This window comes from Electrona antarctica (assembly GCF_951216825.1).
Source record: "Electrona antarctica genome assembly, chromosome: 23".
In the NCBI taxonomy this organism is placed as follows: domain Eukaryota; kingdom Metazoa; phylum Chordata; class Actinopteri; order Myctophiformes; family Myctophidae; genus Electrona; species Electrona antarctica.
This window is the reverse complement of record NC_136804.1, coordinates 20,177,478-20,200,790: the sequence shown is the minus strand read 5'-3', so window position 1 is coordinate 20,200,790 and position 23,313 is coordinate 20,177,478. Positions and strand designations below refer to the sequence as shown.

General features: G+C 43.3%; 2 protein-coding genes across 3 annotated transcripts in view; one reads left to right on the top strand and one right to left on the bottom strand.

The window, feature by feature from the left end:
- LOC306916266 (neural cell adhesion molecule 2-like) overlaps positions 1–20,079 on the top strand; it is a 174,266-nt gene extending 154,187 nt beyond the window's left edge. The window contains exons 12-17 of one of the 2 annotated variants that reach the window (XM_079494088.1): positions 130–303; positions 2,740–2,859; positions 3,081–3,202; positions 7,154–7,328; positions 14,235–14,451; positions 19,331–20,079. In XM_079494088.1, the coding sequence (XP_079350214.1) occupies positions 130–303; positions 2,740–2,859; positions 3,081–3,202; positions 7,154–7,328; positions 14,235–14,451; positions 19,331–19,439 (917 nt within the window). In that variant the 3' untranslated portion in view covers positions 19,440–20,079. Of the gene's footprint in view, positions 1–129; positions 304–2,739; positions 2,860–3,080; positions 3,203–7,153; positions 7,329–14,234; positions 14,452–16,702; positions 16,834–19,330 lie in introns of those variants that run through there. The other variant, XM_079494089.1, reaches the window with a different exon arrangement.
- Positions 16,994–18,256, bottom strand: LOC306916306 (phosphatidylinositol 4-kinase type 2-beta-like; the record flags this gene model as incomplete). Its single annotated transcript, XM_079494140.1, has 1 exon — positions 16,994–18,256. One exon carries the CDS (start codon positions 18,254–18,256, stop codon positions 16,994–16,996), a length of 1,263 nt encoding a protein of 420 aa, XP_079350266.1.
- Positions 20,080–23,313: the final 3,234 nt, after the last annotated feature.

Genomic DNA, 23,313 nt, shown 5'->3' with positions numbered 1-23,313 from the left:
GCTAGAGGTAATTGGCTTAGTGATTAAGATGTTGGCTTTCCACGCGTCACACATGGGTCCATCCGTAGTGTGTTGTTGCATTAAATCATGTAGTGTTTGATCAATGTGGTGAATGCTGTGCGTTTGCAGACGTGCCGTCCAAGCCGTACAGTGTGCGTCTGTCGTCCGTCTCCCAGCGCCTGGCCACCGTCACCTTCATGCAGCCTGACTCGCACGGCGGCGTTCCCATCGGACACTACCTGCTGCAGTACAAGGAGGCGGGCTCCCAGCACTGGAGGGCGGTCCAGTCACATGGCGTGCAGAGTGAGTCTGAGTTGAGCTGATTTCGAAACCCACCCTGATTATCAGACTCTGAGCTTCCTGCTCTTCACTCAGTGGAGTGGGCGGGCCGGGGTCTATGGGCTGGAAATCAGGCTAACGCTGTTGTATTTTCTCTGGGATTCACTTTTCATTCATGCTTTAACACAGTGGGTTCTCGTACTTCTCACAACGCGAGACGTTGTGAGCTTGCAGAGATTGGCTATTTTCACAATATGTATCTGTGGAACTGAGTCAAACCAAATTGAATGCCTCAACTCTTACATTACCATCTGCTTAGTTGTCAGGGTGGTGGGTATAAAAGATGGCTAAAATCTAAAATGACAAAAACACTTTCCCGGATTTACTGGGTTAATGACAATTATTTGTATAACAATTAATCATCAATTAAACTTTCATGATCGTGAAAGGCGTACTGAGAGGTTTCCACCCAGCCACCCACCGCCACCCCAACCCTCCCATAGAGACACCCCCCACAGCTTGTGTCAGAACCTCCTCCTTCCCGCCTGACGGGAGGTCACCCCCAGAATGCACTGGGGCAGAAAGGGTGCGCCCGACTTCATGACAGCAAATTGATTTCCGGGAGCCTCTGGGCGGCACGAAGGAAGCAAACGTTGACATGGTTTCTGTAGAAGAAAAAATAAGTGGAAGGCAGAGAGAGGACAAAACGGTCACACGATGAGTGGAACTGACAAACCTGAACGTCTTATTGCTAATATTCCTCCTTTTAGAGTCCATTACATGGTGATACAGCTAAATTAATGCTCTTTGTAGCACAAAATGATACACACATGAATTACTTTAATCAGTGGAACTGGAGTAAAGTGTAACAGTGATAGACTTAACCCATTTAGACCTGGAAAGCCTACGTATATGTTGTCGTACATTTGTATCCATGAACGCATTTGTGTCATTTTAGGTGATATATCGTTGCTGTCGGGCAGAAACCTACAAGAGTGTCACACTAAAGATACTTTGTCTCCCATCCAAAATTCAAACCTAAGTCAAATGTGGAATGATTTCCTGGGCTTACACAAGCTATATTTTAGCTGTACAATTTATACTTGGCTTTATCATTTGGCTTATCTACTTTATTATCTTTTAGGGCGGCTATTTGCTGCAGGCAATAGATATATGAAATAAAACATCTGAAGTTTTCTGCTGGTCTATACAGTATATACACACCGCAGTTCTGAATGAAAAGGATAAAAGTCAGGTGGCATAAAAGTTGTTGATCTTTGAGATGAATTTATGTTTTACTCTGCTGGGAACACAACACCTGTATGGACCTGGTCTCTGTATAGAAGCTGATTTCCACAACTGAATAAAAATAGAAAGATAAGGATGATGTATTTTTTTCCTTGCTGTTGTAAATGTATATCTCAGGATTCTTCTCTCAACTGTCTGTGGCTTTATATCTAAATGTTTAGTGTTAGTGTCTCGTGGCTTCCAGTATATCTCAGAATTCAGACAATTATTCCTCACAACTTTTTGGTTTGAATTCAGTGGTGAAAATGGCCTTCCACATATTCTTCTGTCTTGTAGTCTACTCTTCACTTGAATCCATGTTACACTGATATCATGTGGAATCTCTTGAACTCTAATCTTAAATACTTTTCTTCAAGGGTTTGATGTTTTTAAGTTCCTCAAGGCCTTGTGTCGTTCGCCCAGTTTGCCCTTCAGGTCTCTTCTCAGTTTTTTTGTATCCTTTGAACGTCCCAGTGAAATAAATGATCCATAGCCTGTGTGTGAGCTAGTTCAGGCAGATAAAGTCGAGAGGTTTTTGCAAGGATGTGTGTGCAGCACCATGTGGGCGATGTATTGTATGTGACAAGCAGCTGACCAAATTGGTGGTCTACTTAAGCTCACTTGCCGTCGGCGCGCTGCCACTGAATGTTGTGTGTGTATCTCCCTGCTTCTAAAGCAGCACTATGTAGGGCACTTTGGGGTATGAGTGTCCACTTTGGACACAAATAACATGGCAGCCAATGTCTTTGACTTCATTACCAAGAGTCTCTGCAAGCATATCCGTCGAGGACGTGCTGTGATTGACCAGTCCTCGCTTTGACTTATGCAGTTCTCCCTTGGTGCAATGGTGCCTCCTTGGCAAATTCCAGGATCGTCATACTAATACAGTCAAGCCCATAGCAGGGACCCCCCTGGGTCTATACATTTGTGGAAGGATGATTGTTATTGTTTACATGTAACTTTAGAATGTTGTGGGACATACAATGCTATATAGTTCATAAAACAAAGTTACATAGATCATAATATTCACACTATTCAAACATTTTCATTTGTATCAATACAAATCATGTTCTCATGCTATTATTGGTCTCAATCTATTGGTGATTTATCTGACTGGACTAAATAAAGCCCTGTGACACTATGTCTCCTGCTGTGTTCTTCATCACACTGCAGTGACGGTGGTGCTGACACCTCTGGAGCCCAACATCACGTACCAGGTGCGGGTAGCGGCCATCAACGGGAAGGGTCAGGGAGAATTCAGCCACACGGAGACCTTCCAGACATTACCCATCCGTAAGTCCACTCGTTTCACTTCGATGCCTCCACTATCTGGCTGCTTAGGAGGGGGGGGGGGGGCATCCCAGCCCAAATCAACAAAAAACTGTGTCCACTAAATGTACTTAATTGTTACTTAACTCCCCCCACCTATGAAGAGTTATGGAGTCACAATCCACACTACTGTTTAAACAGACTCACATGTGTTCAATCCCAATCTCCCCCCACGCCTTCCTCAGGAGAACCAAGCCCCCCGGCCGTCCACGGGCAGAGAGGGATGGGCAAGGCTTACCGCCTGGGCCTGATCAAGCAGGACGACGGAGGAATGCCCATCATTGAGTACATAGTCAAGTACAAGACCGTGAGTATCGTGAGTATGGATGGAGTATGGATTCGAAATGTTTCAGGCCATGACTCCCCAAAATAATAATATTTGAACTGCACCCGACCACACTGACAAGCACTTCGGTTCTACAGATATATATTAGTAAAATAGCTGCTTTAGTTCAGCTATTTTCAAAAAGTTTGCCTCTTTCTTAATCTTAAGTAATATTTGCCAATTTGGCCAATGTTTGATTTTGTATAGTATAGTTACTTTGGGCATAGTAATGGTCTTATTATTAGTTTAGTATTTATTTATTTATTTTAGAGATATTAATTATCTCTAAAAACACCTAGAACGCCCAGGGTTATTTAATCCATTACATTATAGAGCCCAGTCGATTTATAAACACGGACCACTTTTACCGACGGACCGGATGTTGTTGTGAATGTGTGTGTAGCAGCTAACAATAGCCACGCCACTTCAAAGTCGATCGACAACAACGGGAGGTAAGAATAAATCAACATTCGCGACTAGCGACTGGACTGCGGAGGGCCGTCAAACACAGGATCTTTTTTCATAATTAGATGGGATGATTTAGATCGCGAAACGCAAGTTATTAATGTTTTAAGATTTTCGTTTTCGTCGGCTAAACAGGGGAGGGAGTTTTTCGATGACGTCTCACTCTTACGCAACATCGAGGATTGCCCAACAGGCGCTCCCAGGCTGTGGAGCCATGCGATCCGTTTTCATATCAATAAACTTCGTCTTTTGGACAATACTTCGTCCTGGGTGTTGGGCGTTACTAATAGAAAAGACGAAGATACTTTCGTCCTAGGCGTTTTTAAGTGATGTTTTCTGGCTGAAACGTGCTCTGATTTGCCTGTGGACTGTGATGTAACAGTCCACAAATCCCATATATGACAGGAATTTGCCAGCAGATGTCACTGTTGAGGGATTTTTCCTGTTTTCATTGCAGCTCAAAGGGCTTCAGCACACACAGAGAAAACCCCAGGCTCAGCAAATCCACTGAATGTTCAAAGTTCAGGTTGTGTGGGTGTAGTTGAGGTCATAAAACCTAAAAGAAAAAAGAAAATGAATGTCATGAAACCTTTAAAAGGTCTTAAAAGTCTATACATTTTAACTTTATAAATGTGTAGGTAACCCTGTATACACTTATACTGTATGTTTGTTTACTGTTGAGTGAGAAAATAATGTTGCACATATAATGCTATAATGCTATTAATTTGGGGGACCCCACTTTGGGAACCTTTGGTCTAGTTAGTAAGGATACCAAGGATTCCACGTCCTTGCCAGAACTAATGTAGCTTTCATGGAAGACAATATTCCTCTGTTTGCATTGAATCACATGGTGAAACTTTATCAAGGATACATCATTTTAACCCATTAAGACCTGAGGTTGATAGTCTTCTAAATCCTTAACCTTTTCTGAGAAACCTTTTCAGTGTTGCTGTATCAGTGGTGCTCAACCTTTTTCATGTCAAGGACCCCCCAAAATTAGATGTATTTGCCCGCCGACCCTCATCTCAAAATATTTTTCTTCCAGAGACCCCCAGAGCCAAAGATTTGAGTTAAAAAGGTTTGCTTGAAATATATATTCAAAGATTTGCACAAATATAATAGCAGATCAACCAGGGAAACTCTCCCCTGTCAGGTGTAAAGGAGCAACTTGGACACTCATGCATGAAGGAAGCATGAGTTCAAGTCCGTTGCTCTCCCCAGGTTGGCGGAGGGTGGCGGAGTCAGGTTAGTAGAGCCCAGGATCACATTAGATAATTGACACAGGGGTGAAAAATGGGTTACAAAATCGTGGGATAAAAAAAAGAGAGGGAGGAAATAAATAAATAAATAATAATAATAATAATAATATATAAAATAGCAGATCTACAAGCTCCTACAGTGGCACAAAGAGCTTGTAGGCCTATATATCTGCCATTTTTGAATAGCTAAAATCTAAAATTACACAGATGCTTTCCCGGTTTTTACAGTACCTCAGATGACTTATGCGTTATAACTCCCAACTCTACCGAGTATGGTAGAGTATAGTTATTATAATGTGATGAATGTTAAACACAGATATTTGAAACAAAGTCAAAAACTGTTCCAGTGGAAAGTGAATAATATAGTTAAGCCAGCCAGAGCACAAAAGGCCAATCCAATTTGGAGGTTACATTTCCTTTTCTGTCATTTTGGCAGTATAATTACAGGTCTCACTGCAAGTAACCTAAATGAATCAAAAAACATTGATTTTGTTTCCTGCTCCCAAACGTGGTAGCTGCCCTGGATTTGTGACCTGTTGAAACAACGATTGATTTCGTGATGCTAGGATTTGTTGAGCCATTAAAACAGAGCATAAATATAGAAATAACTCTCCACTAAGAGACAAACAAAATACAAATATCAGACAGGTTACACCTTTAGCACCGCTCTTACCATCATACATCATCATACATCATCTTATTCTGGCCAATCAGAATTTGCTTCCTCACTTTTCCATCATCACTTTTGTCTTCAATGTTTGTGTTTACACAAACCCGGAAAGCTGGGCATAGGATGGGCTAGCGACCCTCAAAAGCTAGACTAAAATTTTAGGGAGGGACTAGTGGAGAAGAGATCAAGTAAAACTAAAACACAAGTGATTTTATGCGAAAAAGAAGGCACTGGAGCAGCTCAGACAATTTAGGCCCTTAGTTTAATATAATAGGCTGCAAATAAAAAGTGACAACGTTTCGATGTTTAAGTTACATCTTCGTCAGGTCATCAACAGGGCCTAAATTGTCTGAGCTGCTCCAGTGCCTTCTTTTTCGCATGTTACCTGTCCTGCTTCTGAGATGCACCAGACTGGCCTGCTATAGGCTAGAGGCGCGGTTGGAACTCCCTTCTACAAGTGATTTTATATGAGACGATTTTAAGATGACCCCATGTTATTCTCCATTGAGAAAAACGTCCATGAACCAGGGGATGAGCGAGTGACGTCAGGACTTCGGCACTCTATTTAGTCGACTAAAACTAGAACTCAAACTAAAACATTTCAGACGACTAAAATATGACTAACACTGAATGGAATTGTATTCAACAAGCGACTAAAACTAAATCAGAATTTGCTGTCAAAATCAACACTGATGTGTTCATGTGTGTGTGAATAATCCCCAAAACACAGCTGTGGTCACAGATTCCAAAAGGCTTCCTCTCTGGATCTCCACATTAAACACAGAGGATGAGATGCTGTTCATTGAATAGAAACATGGCTGGCTAGCTGCTTCCTCCACTCTCTTTTGATGTTTGCACACACTGATGAAATGTACAGCATGGTCCGTTCCAATCATTGATTCTCTCTCTCTCTCTCTCTCTCTCTCTCTCTCTCTCTCTCTCTCTCTCTTACCTTACCATTCCTACATATCTCTCTTTGCATTCCTCACTTCTCTCTGCCCCACCCCCCTCTCTGCCTGTCTTTCTATTTTGATTTAGTTTTTGTCAGTGTATTGAATTGTAGTCTAGGTGCCCGGGCCGCTACACCAGCGGCCCGGGCCAGTCTAGCTTTAGTTGACTAAAATCTGCAGTGGATGCAGTCGACTGAACCGTATTTTGGCAGGAGTTGCTAATGCCTGATTTTGCTTAACCGTGTGCTGAAAATAGCCAGTTTACAAGCTCACAGCGTGTCGCAGACGCGTTGTGAGCTTGTAGGTCGGCTATTTCCGTTGAGTGACACCCACGTACAGCCAAGCGTGAAATTACTTGTCATTTAGTTCTACTGGATCTCTTCACCACTAGTCCCTCCCTAACATGTTTGTCTAGTTTGTATTTGCTGACAAAATTGTCAGTTTATTTAGTCATCATTTTTTGTCTTCTTAGCTTAGTTTTTATTTAGTTTCCGTCGAACATTTTTTGTCATATCTTTAGTCAACGAAATTAACAGTTTTCTGGATCTCTCTCTCTCTCTCTCTCTCTCTGTGTCTCTCTCTCTCTCAGGATAAAGAGGACCGGTGGATGACCAAGCTGGTGCCGGGTTCCAATGACTTCACCACGCTGAAGCCTCTCCAGTGGAACACGCGCTACCAGGCGGAGATCACGGCACGCAATGTCAAGGGCCTGTCGGAGCCCACCTTCTACCAGTTCTTCATGCCTCAGGAGCCACACATCACAGGTAAACACCAAGAGGCAACCCCCCTTTGCTGGAATTGAAGCTCACTTCCGGGTGCTTGAAAGTTTTAATTCCAAGGACCCCCCATTACTCAAGACCCTGTGTACACCCTCAGAGTTACAGACCCGTAAGGGTCCATTTGGAATCAGTATCTCCAAATATACAACATTTCCCATCTGTCTACTAACAGACAGGCTGTCCTATGAACGGGGTCAAAAATCCTCTCCTCTCCTCTCCTCTCCTCTCCTCTCCTCTCCTCTCCTCTCCTCTCCTCTCCTCTCCTCTCCTCTCCTCTCCTCTCCTCTCCTCTCCATATGGGAACCTGTAGTTTTACACTGACTTATTTGCTTGACAAAAGTCAGACGTACTTTGCTGTTGCCATGGTGATACTAATGTGATGCTGTGAGTGCCAATTATCACTCTTTTGTTCCTGGCCGTGCTCCATAAAAACAATAGAAAGAAAGAAAGAAAGAAAGAAAGAAAGATCACACGTGTGAAGTGAGGGTCATCATACATCATCTCATTCTGGCCAATCACAATTTGCATCTTCACTTTTCTGCCCTCACTTTTATCTTCAATATGTACTTTGCTCAGCCAATCAAATCATCGCTATGGGGTGATCAGCCAATCACAAGCCAATGTTTGTGTTTACACAAACCCGGAAATAGGGTTAGCACCCCTCAAAAAAAGGGGGCACAACCAGGGGGCACGGTGGCACAATTGGTAGTGCTGTCGCCTCACAGCTAGAAGGTCCTGGGTTTGATTCCCGTTCGGGACGCTGTGGGTGCTGGCGGCGTGTTCTCTCCTCAGCGTCATCAGTACCCATACCCGAGGCGGGGTTGGCGAAAGGGCCTTTCTGTGTGGAGTTTGCATGTTCTCCCCGTGTCACCTAGGGTAGGTACCCTCACAAAAAACATGCAGTAATCTTGGTCTCTAAAATGCCTCCCCCTGGCCATAGAATAACGTGTTCCTGCCACGCGCTACGTCCAACCAGGGAAACTCCCCCCTGTCAGGTGTAAAGGAGCAACTTGGACACTCAGGCATGAAGGAAGCATGAGTTCAAGTCCGTTGCTCTCCCCATGTCCCCCGTATATGGGGACTAGGTTGGCGGAGGGTGTCTAGAGCCCAGGATCACATTATATAATTGACACAGGGGTGAAAAATGGGTTGCAAAATCGTGGGATAAAAATTAAAGAGTAAAAGCTGAACAATAATGTCATCAAAGCTCTTCATGCGAAACCCAGAGAGGCACTCACTCTCATCTGGGAATGAGACTTACCGGGAAATGATGCCAGCAAATCAAAATGGATGTTTTTTTCTCTCCCCATTAGATGAATCATCCTCCCCCTCATACATTCTCGCTGTACAAATTATCCAAAAAGAAAAAAAAGTTCCAAAGCAAGCTCTCATAAAATAGCTTTTGTATTTATTTGTGTTCATATACAGTAGCATTGGAAAGGTTTGATACGAATATTTTATATCAGTATCATGCTCAGATATAAAAAGTTGTGGATCTGCTATATATTAAGTTTTATCATGAAAGTGGGAGAACTAGGCATTTGTAGAAAGGATTGTATAGATTGATTCTTAAAATGTGATTCATTGCCTCTGGCATCTGTTATTTTAAAAGATCGGCTGAAATCTGTTTGCTCTTATAAATTATTGTTTTTTCACTTTCTTTAACTTGTTTCTTCAGTGAATCCCATCAGGCCGGCTCTCGGTGCTTCGGTTCGTTCGTCTGCATGCAAACAGATAAGATTTGTGGATTGTTTACTTGTCTATGGACTTCCTCCAGACAAACTTTCCCTTTTCGCTCACTCCTTTACGGAGACTATAATTCAGCTCTCAGGGAAAAAAGATCACGTCCACTAATGATTCTGTTTATCGCACAAAGCATTAGCACCCTCTAACTTCCCCAATCAATGAATGTCCATTCAGTCACCATCGATCAGGTGAGGAGCACCTCATATCTAATCAAGGTTCAATCGACACTCGGGCTGTAATGAGCTCGTCAGTGAGATGCATAGAAACGGCTTCCCAATCCACAAGTTGCCATTAGCAGGTGAATTAAATAACGGTACTAATGATCCTATAGTATAGATCACCAGCCAATCAGGGTTAAATGAGCAGCATTTTCCGTGATTTTGGTCAAAAATAATATATAATTTATAATATACCGTATGTACATAACACCACAGAGGTCGTATGTTGGAATTCACTGTAGGGATAGTAATTATCGATTAATGCATTAATAGATAATTGATACGTTTTGATAAGCTTATCGATTGATTAACCGGTTAGTTGATAAGCAGCGTTTTAATTTCTTTTTTGGAGAATCTTAATTTCCCTCAATGTCTAACATTAAAATCTACACTTTGCTGATATACAGAAATACAAAAGGCATATTATATTCCTTAATCAAATATTTATTTGACCATTGATGATACAGGGCCAGGCAATGGCATCTTTGTATGAGAAGAATTAAGTAGAATCAAATGAAAAGTGCACTGTCTTGTCTGTCACATCACATGCAAAAGCAGAGACGTTTCGATTAGTTATTTAACCGACTCATTTCTTAACGGCGATTAATCGATTAACTATTAACATCCCTAATTTGCCGGGTGTCTACGCGAACACAATGAATTGGCCCGTGTTTGGGGGAGCGAAGCCGGGTGGGTAGGGGGATTTGTCACTGCATGTATTCCTACGGGCTGGGGGCGGCAGTGTTGGGCGGGAGGAGAAGGACAAAGGCTCTACGGCCCCCCTGCGGGGGCTCCTCACATGCACACACAAATGTGTGTGGGGAGGAATTAATTGGCATAACGACTAAACTTAGTCTACCTTTTTGTTTGTGAGGAAAAAAATATACTGCACATATCCTGGTATGTATATTTAACTAAGAATCAGTGTTGGCATCATGTCTGTGAGGCTGTTTGGAGCTAATTTCATGCATGCAGCACTCACCTGGTCTGGTCTTGCATTCCATGGCAGGGTAATCTGCGTTGCCGAATAAAGCCCCCCTCCTATATTTAAATCTTGTTTTTGGAGTCAGTGGGTTCAAATATTGCTGGCGTGACCCATGTCTGTGGGGATGTTTTGGAGTCGGTGCACTGTAGCCAATGTAATGCCCGCAACACTCAACCTGGTCTGACCATGCGGGATGGGGTGGGGGCACGTAATACACGTATACATTCATATTGCTGAATAAAACCCAAACAGTTTTCTGAAAAACCTATGTTTCTATGTCAGTGGTGCTCAAACTATTTCACCTCAAGGACCCCCAGAATGATCTGTATTTGGCTGCGGAACCCTGCGGACCCCTATCTGAAAATATGTAGTTCCAGGGACCCCCCAGAAGCAAGTATTTGAGTTAAAAACGTTCTGAAAGATATAATCAAAGATTTGCGCCACATTTTCATGATTTTTCAAAAATAGCAGATCTACAAGCTCATAGTGCGGCACCGAGTGCCACGCTATGAGCTTGTAGATCTGCTATTTTTCAATAGCTAAAGTATATGCTTAAAACACCAAAAGGGGTTCCCGTCCTGAATGGGGTAACTTCTGCTTTCAGAATCAGTGGGATAGTGCTGGCATTGTGTCGTTGGGGGTGTTTGGAGTTGGCATAGGCCAGGGGTTCTCAACCCGTGGGTCGCGACCCCTCGGGGGGTCGCCAAATTATTTTAGGGGGTCCCCAAATTATTTTAAAAAAAAAAAGATTTTTTCACGATTTTTCAAAAATAGCAGACCTACAAGCTCGTAGCGCGCCACTCGGTGGCGCGCTATGAGCTTGTAGATCTGCTATTTTTCAATAGCTGAATTATAACAATGCTTAAAACACCAAAAGGGGTTCCCGCCCAAAATGGTTTAAGGTTATTGTAGCAGTCAATTTATATTGGGGGTCGGGAGGGGGCGGGGCGGGGGTCCCGAGACATTGCCAAAGCATTTCCGGGGGTCCCCGGCCAAAAACGTTGAGAACCCCTGGCATAGGCAGTATGCATCACTGGGAAATATGTATTGTCGAATAAAGCCCCCCCTCGTAATTCTGTTCTCGGAATCAATGTGGTCAAATATGTATTGTGTGAAATGTCAGGTTCAATCACATATTCCACAAGGTAACTTTCACTGGCCTACAATCTATTCTACACAGTGAAAACCATCATCTGGTTAGCTGTATGTAGTAGAAAGAATAGAAGGAGCATAGCAGTTTGTTTAGAATGATAATACCAAAACATTATAATATTACATACTGTGCTTAGTGTGCTATATATTTACATCACAGATCAGATCACAGATTTTAGCCTAGCAAAAACGTTTAACACACACACACACACACACACACACACACACACACACACACACACACACACACACACACACACACACACACACACACACACACACACACACACACATGCTTCAGGCGAGACGGAGGTGTTTGCTTTCCCTGAAAGTGCAGCTTTAACAGCAGATGAACTCAGATAAACTTGAAATGGTGAAATCCACCACAGTATATATCCTGTGGTGTTGAGAAAATATTGATCCAATCTGTAAGCTTAAAAAAACCCATCTCCTCCCCCAACCCAACCCAACCCCCTCCACCCCACCCAACCGATTCACTTGTCGTTATCTCTCTCTCTCTCTCTCTCTCACTCACTCCCCCTCTCTCTCTCTCTCTCTCTCTCTCTCTCCCCCTCCCTCCCTCCCTCCCTCCTTTCCTCTGTTGTAACCTGCATTATTCTTCTTCCAATCCGCTTTTCCTCTCCGTGTCTTATCTTCTCTTCCCATCAGTTCAGTTGTATCATTGTCCAAATAGCGTCTTGGAGACAATGCATTGCATGATCATTCTCAAGAATTCTACTCCATGTGTGAGATTCCCCCAGGGGATCGACAAAGGCTTATTATATAATGGTTTCTTGTCTTAAATCCTCTGTACCCTATTTTTCCGTTCCCACAGAAACAACAAGTTGAGAAAACAGGCTTTAAAGGTTCACTGTGAATTACACCTAGCTAATTGGTGCATTTATAATTGGTGCATTTATATAGCACCTTTATCCAAGGTGCTTTACATAGATTGTGCATTACATTCACCCATTCACACACACATTCATACACTGATGGCAGCGGAAACCATGCAAGGTACCAACCAGCACATCGGGAGCAATTTGGGGTTCAGTGTCTTGCCCAAGGACACTTCGACATGTAGACAGGAGGAGCCGGGATTCGAACCGCCGACCCATGGATCATTGGACGACCTGCTCTACCTCCTGAGCCACAGTGGTCCCTACATGTCATAGCTACATGTTTGAGCATTTATTTCATATTTACATGTCGGTTTCAGCCCTGGCATATATTTCAGACATGCTCTAGTAGCCTATGCGAAGAGTCTACCTGTGCTTGGATGAATACAAATAAAACGTTGTTCTCCTCTGGTGAAAAGCTGGAGGCTGCACGACGGCAGTCCCCCAGTCAAATCTGGTCACAGATGTGATTAGAAGGTTGCTGCAAGCACTTGTTTTTATTAACAAAAATTATACTGTATAGCGTACACCTCATAATGAATAGTGTCATATTTAAACATAATTGAAAGTACGAATACTTATATTCAGAGGTGCATATAAATTAAGGCAACAACTATGAAACCATGCTGTCCTTTATGAGTGCACCCTGTTTTCTCCTGTTGACGCTGAGAAAACAAACCCTATGGCTGCTGCATCTGAAACATACATACTAATCATGCTACATACTAATCAGTATGCTTATGATACAATAGTATAGTTTCATTTTGGACATCCCAATAAGACCGCATGGAACGTTAGTGAAGTGCTCCATCTTGTGACAAAGCAGAGGTACTACACATACATGTTCTTGTATGTGTACAGCAGTTAAACCTACTGGACATGGCATTATGGGTTTCAACAAACAACTACACCCTACATGTGCTTCATATAAAAGCGTATTGATGTCCTCACCAAGTAATAGGCCTATAAACGTGTGTGCGCGTGTTGTGCCTCTGTCAGCCTCTTTGACAGCACATTTTGATTTAGTTTTTTGTTATATAGTCTTTTGAATACATTTTCATTTAGTTTCATCATTCAAAAACTTTTAGTTTTAGCTCACAACATTGTGCGCTTGTATCTGCTATTTTCAGAGCGCAACACAATCAAACCTGAAAAGACTTGTCTTTTAGTTTTACTTTCCTCCACTAGTCCATCACTAACATTTTTTTGTTGACGAAATTTATCGATACATTTAGTCTTAGTTTCAGTTAGGCCTGTCATAGCTTCATTATTTGGTTTTTAGTTAGTTTCCGTCAGTGACAAAAGGTGGTCGCCGAACATTTCTCGTCATAGTTTTATAAATAGTTGGCGAAATGAACAGTGGCGTGCGTGTGTGTTCCCCTGCAAATTTTGAGTCTCATTTTTCATTTAGTTTTAGTCACGTGGAATGTTTTAGTGTTAGTCTAGTTTTAGTCGACTAAATCTACAGTTGATTTAATCAACAAAAATGTATTTTGGCAGGCTTTGATGCCGTCGTAATGACTGATTTCACTCTCTGCTATTTTCAGCATGAAAACAAGTGTAAAATTACTTATACTGGATCTCTTCTCCACTAGTCCCTTCCTAACATTTTAGTCTAGTTATTATTTGCGGATGAAATTGACAATATAGTTAGTTCTTTAGTCATCATGGCTTAGTTTTCATTTAGTATTAGTCGATGAAATCAACACTATGTGTTTCCCCTGTGTCGGCAGAGTCCGTGTTGGGTGGACTGGGTGTTGGGGTCCTGGTGGACCATGAAATCAACACTATGTGTTTCCCCTGTGTCGGCAGAGTCCGTGTTGGGTGGACTGGGTGTGGGGGTCCTGGTGGGCCATGAAATCAACACTATGTGTTTCCCCTGTGTCGGCAGAGTCCGTGTTGGGTGGACTGGGTGTGGGGGTCCTGGTGGGCCTGGGCCTGGGCTCCGTGCTGCTCCTTCTGGTGGTGGTGGATGTCAGCTGCTTCTTCCTGCGCCAGTGTGGCCTCCTCATGCTCATCACCACGCACTGCAGCACGCCGTGCGCCCACAACACCTCCACCGGCGCCAAGGAGCGAAAAGACATGGAGGAGGGCAAAGCGGCCTACCTGTGAGTGCATGCCTTCATTTATGGTTCCCTTTTGAGCGGTGCTATCCCGCTCCAACGTGTGTACGTGACTTTGTGTGTTTGAGTGTCTAGTGTCGATAGTGTTTTGGGTGTCTATTAGTACAATCTGCAAATTCTATATAGAGTCTGGAACTACACTTCCCGAAATCTGAACAAGGAAGCTGGAATTTCCGTTCACAAAACTATATAAAAGAATATCTTTACATTTTTTTGAGGGGCGCATAGCTTTGTGTGTGTGTCTGTAGCACGGAATGTGATTGGCTGATGTATAATGATAAGAGTGCCCCTCACAAGTGTGATTGTATGATGATAAGTGTGATTTTTTTAAATTATAACTTTGGTTTTTGTTTTTGTTTTTCAACCAAGTTTCATGTTTTAGGTTGTTCAGGTAATGTTTGTGTTTGCACAAACACTCAAAGCTGGCCATTCATTGTCAATGACATTCAATGTTAGTCTTCAGATAATAAGATAATACTAAGCTGGGCATAGTAGAGGCGAGCGCCCCTCAAACATATCACACTTGTGTGAAGTGAGCAGGGGTGCAGTACGTTGTTCAGACTAGTCATTGGTCCGACAAATGACAACCCACCTCATCTCCTAACCTAACCATAACCCACCTCATCTCCTAACCTAACCATAACCCACCTCATCTCCTAACCTAACCATAACCGCAAGCACGGGAGCAGACGCTAGTCCGACATGCGGACGCAGGACGGACTAATGCCCTGTCTGCTTTAAGTGTTTGTGTAAACACAAACATTGAAGACGAAGGTGAGGACGCAAATTCTGATTGGTCGGAATGAGATGATGTATGATGATAAGAGCAGCCCTGCACTTCACATGGGTGTGATTTATTTACTGTCTGTTGTGCATCTGTGAGGTCTGAACTAGATATTATGTTGATTGTAGCTATTTTATTTTTTGAGTGGTGTAAACCACTCCTACAACTGGCTTTGTTAGTTTACGTGTCTGTCCGTACAAAAAAAAAGGAGCATGGTTGCTATGGTCACCCAGTTCACACGGGTGTGATTTCATTACGTCAGACATTACGTCAGACCACAGCTGATCAGTCTATATAAGACCTTATACCACTCAGTTCACACGGGTGTGATTTTTATTAGATATGTGATATAGTTTACTTTTGGTCAAAAAAGCCTGCATATCGGTATCAGAATCGGAATCGGAAATTAAGAGTTGGACAAGATCATTCCGAGCACCATTGGCTTATACATTTTTAAGTTCAACAAAAAAGAAACGGAAAAAAAATAGAAATAGAAAATAGAAATATTTAAAAAAATATATATAAAATATATGCAGGGGAAATATGCATGGACTGTATGTACTTCAATGTGCACAACAATGTGGCAATATTAGTTCCCTAAATGTGCAACACAATGAAAGTGACTTCAAAACGACAAAATGTGGTGTGCATAACCCTAGACAAATGATTGGTTGCAGACCAGAAGTGCGCACTCCAATTGGTTGGGAAGTCAAAGTAAGTGCACGCAAGACCCAAGGGGCCAGTGAGGCTATTCAACGTTGAAGCTCTGGGCCCTAGTGGTAGGAGGAGGGACTACAGGCGGACCCGTGTATTCATGACCGGGAAACCCCGTGCAGCTGGGCTTTAACATTGAGCGCTCGGTTGCACTTCCGCATTTGACCACCAAAATTTGGTGGTCAAATGCGGAAGTAGACGTCCTGAGGCGGTACTTCCGGCAGTCTTCCGGGTGCTTCAAAACGCCACAGAGCAAGTTCCACTGACATGAATAGCTGGGGGGGCGGAGCTTCGTGCCAGTTCAGTCTCTATCCTTTTATATACTCTATGGCAAGACCACGTTCACTTCCTTGTTTACATTTTCTGAATACTCAAAACCGAGAACGTTGAGACACCTACTGTGAAATAGGTGCATTAGGCCTAAATCGAAGCTTACTCCTTATAATGCCTCCACTCTCCACTTTTAATCCCATCGAAGACAGTCAGAATTCTACACCCATTCTATTGTGCTACTATTATACTCTATTTCCCTCCTACATCAGTTTATGAAGATGAGCTGTTCTTGCAGATAATCCCATCTGTTTTACTGCTGTGTCTTCAAGTCTCTGAGTCTGAGAGGGTATAAATGGAACCAAATGGACCCATGGATTGAGCGCAGATAGGCCTATTGCACATCAAACTTCCACCCGGCATGTAGGGCAACAAAGGATCTCCACTTCTGTCTGTTTTGGGCCACAGAGCCTTTTTTTCAGAACCGCAGGCGTGATGCAAGCAAGGTCTTCAGCTCTCCCTCCACTGTCCTACACCAGATGTTCTTGGGTTAGCCACTTTTACATCATCTTGTGTCCAGTGACCGGTGAACCTTTAAATGTAAGAGGTACTATACTTGAAAATCCCAATATACACTGTCAAATCCTGAGTGTTACATGTCCCGTGGACAGTAGACAGACATATACACCCTCGTAATTCCCTTTCCACCTCTTTCCCGGTGATAGAACAACCCTCTGGATCACCTCCTCAACGTTCTGACTACCAGGCGCAGGAGGCAAAGACGGGCCGCCTGCAGTGAAAGGTTTGCGTGAGGATGTGGCTGCCCGCGTTTCCTCCAGAGCGGACGCACTGCACCGACATGGGGGGCATCTCTACCAGCTGGACAGGGCTCTTCCCATCCCTGAGCGCCTGGCACAGGTTCAACACCTGTCCTCTCATGACGGACATCTGACCCTCGAACATGGTCTCGTCAAAGCCCTGATCCACCTTGAACATTGCGCGGAGGTCCTCGCAGAGGTGCTGGACGAAGTCGACGTCGGAGAGACGGGGCAAGACCAGGTCTCTGGTCTCCTCGGAGAACGGCACTTTGGCATGGGATAGCCACGCCCAGTAGAAAGGGTAGGCTCTCCATTCGTCAGGGTGTTTGTAGGGGAACGCAAGGCCGTTGTCTATGGCTGCTATTTTAATGCAGGAGGAGTCTGGACTGTTTTCTGGACATTCTTTGTCCTTTTTCTCTCCCTCTGCCCCTTTTCCCGGCTTCTCGTACTTGATCAGCCAGTTGTCATACCCTCGGTCTGTGTTTCTGATAATGTAGTCCAACACGACAAGCCTCTCGAACTGCACCTGCAGCTGTTTACTGACACTCTCCGGGGGAGGATCCGCCTCAAAGCGTTTCAGCCAATAGCATGCGTCATGGTAACCCTCGACAAACAGTTGAAATGAACCCACCTTGGGCGGAATGATGCCCATTAAGCGTTCAATAGCACTGTAGTGGAACGTCTTGCTGGATAGATGGACAACCTTGGTTTTGGGCACCAGTCCCAGGCCCAGCTTGGAGTCGACCAGCGAAGCAGCAGCCTCCGAGAGGTAGCCCTGGTTCGGCAACACACCACTTCGCCCAAAACAGCACGGCAAACACAACTTCTGGAAGAATTTGGTCCATTTGGGGTTCAGGATACCGTAAGGTTCTTCTGACTTTGGTTTGAAAACACCAACGCTTTTCCCATTAGGGTCCTTGACGAAATAGCTCCCACTGGAACCCTGGTAAATCCTGACAGGAAAGATTCTGCTCTCGATAGCTTTTTCCGCACTGTGGACGATATCGGAAAACTCTGGGTCGTCTGGGAAACAGTTCGAAGCCAGGTTGTCTTTATCGTCCAGTCTGCTATGCTTCTCCAGCTCATGGGTGTTTTCAGAAGGGCCAAGTGTATGAACAGCCGCTCCAGGTTTCACCTTTGGGGGCTCCGAAAGGCCAAAGTTGGGCTCCAGCTCGGTCTTGCTCGGGTCGCATTCTGACAGCATTTTGCTCGCTTTACAACAATGTCAAATTTCCATTAATGTTCCCTTTAATACTTTCAAAATGTTCACCGCCTCCTCATCCTTGGACATCAGTTGAAAAAGTGGGTAGCTTCTATTTTGCAAACTCTGATGTTCCCAGTGAAGAATCCTCCCTGAACTCTGCCTTGGGCATGAAATCTTGCTTCTGCATGTCTTTATATAGGCCTAGGCCTATGACGTTTACTATGACGTTTCTTTGTTGCGACCAAATGTCAGACTAAACTTTGTCACTCAATTTGTCATGTCACATCATATATTGTGCCCACGTCTCGTGACATCACTATGACATCATCAGCGATGATAGTAAAATCCCCATACATGGGTAAAGCCCCCAATTGTGTCACGCAATTTGTCATGTCACGTCATATATTGTGCCCAGGTCTCGTCACATCACTATGACATCATCAGGGATGATAGTAAATCAGGGATCATATCATAGTAAATGCGACCTGCTGTCGGAATTAAGCCCATATTAAGAGATTCCTGATGTCATCAATATTAGTATGGATATATGTCAGAACCTGTTCTTTACCCTCTATCAGACACTAACGCTAGGTGAAATTCACCCGAACACCCGCCTGTAGAAAAAAACAGGGATGTGACATCACAACACTTCAATAACTGGGTGGGGCATTCATTTCCAACCTGCATCGTTCCAAGTAGGCCAGTGCCCAATTGGCACCGCTCTAGTTATGAAAGTCACAAACATAATTGTCCGGTGTTGATATTATTCTAGGGTTAAGACACTGCTCTTGTGTGTCACTACTGTACAAAGTAGTGCATTCATTTACGAAAGAAACATAACAAGTTGACTCATAGAGATATGAGGTTTTCTGCCCGAAAGCGAGAATATGATTTGAACTGTCTTGTAATTCCAGGCTGTGTGTGTGTGTGTGTGTGTGTGTGTGTGTGTGTGTGTGTGTGTGTGTGTGTGTGTGTGTGTGTGTGTGTGTGTGTGTGTGTGTGTGTGTGTGTGTGTGTGTGTGTGTGTGTGTGTGTGTGTGTGTGTGTGTGTGTGTGTGTGTGTGTGTGTCACAGGAAGCTACCGTTGAAGGAGGACAAAGACCCTCTGAAGACAGACTCTATGGACATTAAAGTGCACTCTGACAACGGTCTAACCACACAACCTGCCCACAGCAAAGCATGATGGGAGAATGATGCCCACCTCCCTCTTTCACCTCCTCAACCCCCCCCCCCCTCTCTCTCTCTCATTCTCTCTCTCTCCTCTCACATGACACGACCCGACACGACACGACACGACACGACACGACACGACACGACACGACACGACACGACACAACCCTACACGACACGACAGCAGTAGTCCCCAAACTAAAATAATAAACGTACAGTACAGTGTACAGTAATGTACACTGTACAGTACACTCCAACGTGCCATGTGACCAAAATCCCAGTGACGGGTATCATCAACAAAAATACCATGCCCCATTGCCCCATGGGAAAAGGCATGGCGTGTAAATAGAAAACATTACACTGGAAATATAGGAAGATGGTCTTGAGTGTGAGGCACCCAGATACGCACGCACGCACGCACGCACGCACGCACGCACGCACGCACGCACGCACGCACGCACACACACACACACACACACACACACACACACTCTCTCTCTCTCTCTCTCTCTCTCTCTATTGTGGTAGCACACGGCACCTAACAAAGGCACATGGTGTGCTATTGTTGTTGTATATATTTTAGTTAACTGTTATTATTACTATTGTTACTTATTGATATTTTTTTATATTTGTCGCTATGATGTTGATGAGTCGAAAACCCAAGAATGTTTTGCTCTCATATACCTGTATATGGGATGTAACAAATAAAAGATTGTGAATCTTGAATAAGTATCGCCATACTTGTTTCTCACTCAGGCCTTCAACGTTTCCCAAACGATTTAGCTCGAGACCCAAAAGAGCAATTTAAGTCTCTCCGTGACCCAAACTAGTGAAAATAGCAGTACCAAACACAAAATCACCATTACACCACTGATTACTAGTAGCGGTGCTGGTGGTTGTCTCAGGACAAGGTCAAATGGAACCTAATCTAATGCCACCCGGCTGGTGGCCGTCACTAACCTCAATATTCCCCCTGCAATATGTGATGTGACCTGCAGAGGGCAGCGTAGTCCTATTTATTCAATAGCTGATGTGAGTCTGCCATTCATTGTTATCTCTGCTTCTGGTCAGACCGAATTTAATACATTTCCTTTTGGGAAGCTGACATCACACTTTTAATTAATTATGTTAACCACGTTAACCCTCTTGTACCTTTTTGGGGAAAATGTACAATGCATGACATGTGTTGTGATCGGTTGTAGATGTGCTATTTTCACTAATTGATAATGAAGAATGACTGTATATAGGGATTAAGCTGTTAACAAAATGCTAATGGCAATGTGCTTCCACACACGTGACAGTGAAGCTGAAGCTCCTGAAAATCCTTTGAAAATAGCAGATCTACAAGTGCGTTGTGAATGATGCGACACATTGTGAGCTTGTAGATCGGCTATTTTCAAATGGATTAAAAAAAAAAAGTTTGGAGCTACTAAAATACCCGCATTAGAATGAAGACAACTACCTTTCTATACCATTCTAGCTGCATATTACTGTGGGAGGGGTAGGGAAAATGGAGAACACGGGGCATCTATAAAACAATTCAAGGCCAACATGCAATGTTGGAACAGGATTATAGGCTGATTAATGGGTACATGTGTTTTGGTCTGGATTTCTCCTTTAATCCAGAGCGATTTACAGTAAGCAAGAACAACACAAGGTATTCTAATACATACAATTTACAATTTACAATTTTACAATTTAGGCATTTAGCAGACGCTCTTAATCCAGAGCGATTTACAATAAGCAAGAACAAAAAGCATGGGAATACATCACATATGTAAAAAATGCATTTATCTCGAAACATGCGTAAGCTAAGAACGTGACTAGAACATATCTATATAATGACACTATACATATAAACTATAACTAGAACATATCTATATAATGACACTATACATATAAACTACACATATATGCTATACTATGCTGTACATATATACTATGAAGTGCTATGACTACAATAGTCAAGTTTTGACAGGACTGTTGTCTGGATTAGGAGCTGGGATGATTCCTGGGTGAGGAACGGTCTAATTCGTCGTATGTTATAGAGTGTGAACCTACAGGATCGAGTGACAGCTGTGATGTGAGTGATGTGAGTTTTGAACATATAATACAGCGTACTGTAATACAGTACCAAAAGTAGCAGTTTGAGCTTGTAGATCTGCTACGTTTGCTATTTTTTAAATTGAATCCTGAAAAGTATCAGTTTTTGGACATTTCCACCTGCCAGAGATATTATACTGTAACAAGAATCAACAAACAAGAGGGTTTATTTGTTATTACTCATACGGGTACAATCATCACAATGCCATGAGCCGATGTCTGTAAGATGACAGTGCTAACTGTAACGGCAACGTGACAGTAGGGCATTCACTTCTAGTCATTTTGACTAGTTGCCTAGTTTACTAGTCGACTAGTTGTTTAACTACCTATTATGTAAAAAATAAAATAAATTAAAAAAATAAACTTTTTTTTTTTTTTTTTTTTTTGGAAAATAAATATTTGTACATTGAAAAACTGTGTACATGGTGACTATAACTATAATCTACCTGATCTTGAGGCCTACAAAATCGGGGGGGGGGGGGGGGGGAAATATTAGTCGACTAGTAAACTAGTCGACTAGTTGCTTAATGCCCTACGTGACAGCAGGTGTGCCCCAGGCGCACACCTGCATCCTATCACTCTCACAGACATGGAAGATTAAAACATATACCGTAGTCATAAAATACAATATGATTAATTTATGTGATGAATATGCTGTCGCAATTAAGCCCATATATGGAGATCCCTGATCATCAATATTGGCCAGCAACTCCACATCTGACCTCAAACCTCAAACCCTTAGATCTCCGTATGTATACTGTCAGAACCTGTTCTGATATTCCATACTGTGTGTTGATCCTTGCATCCTTCCCCATCCATCCTTCCTCTTCAATGTCTCCCTTTTGACTGATACCTGTTCATTCAAACTCTAGACGGGCCTGCCCCAAAGTTATTAGTGCAGCCGCCACGCCCAGCAGCCGGCGAAAACTAGAGTAGAGTTCTCAACAGGTAGTCAGGGCCACTATGTAATTAAATATACTTTCGTTCAAAATTTGTGGAGATTAGCAAAACTATACATTTGTGTAATCTTCAGAACATGGGGGATCCATTACATTCACCCATTCACACACACACATTCATACACCTTTACATATAGATCATGCATTACATTCACGGCGGTGACTCAGGGGTAGAGTGGCTGGATGGTAACCGCAAGGTTGCCAGTTCGAACCCGGGCTCCCCCAGAGTTAGTGTCGAAGTGTCCTTGAGCAAGACACTGAACCCCTAATTGCTCCTGATGTGCTGGTTGGTGCCTTGCATGGTTTCTGCCGCCATTGGTGTATGAATGTGTGTGTGAATGGGTGAATGTAATGCACAATCTATGTAAAGCGCCTTGGATAAAGGCGCTATATAAATGCACCGTTTATTCACACACAGATGGCGGAGGAAACCATGCAAGGCACCAACCTGCACATCGGGAGCAATTAGGGGTTCAGAGCTTGCTCAAGGACACTAACTCTGGGGGAACCCGGGATTAACCCAGCCGTTCTACCGGCCACTCGGAGTCGGAGTCTCTCTCACACACACACACACACACACACACACACACACACACACACACACACACACACACACACACACACACACACACACACACACACCTAACAGTTAAAACTCTGGATATACAGAAATAAATAAAAGGCCATGTTGAACATAATGCCTCTGTTTGTATGTTATGCAAACACACTGGACTGAATGGAGGGCTTTGTCCAGTTAATACACTGAAAGAACAGAGCTCTTTAGTAATTAAGAATTACTCTGCAGTGTAAAGTAAAGTCATAAAT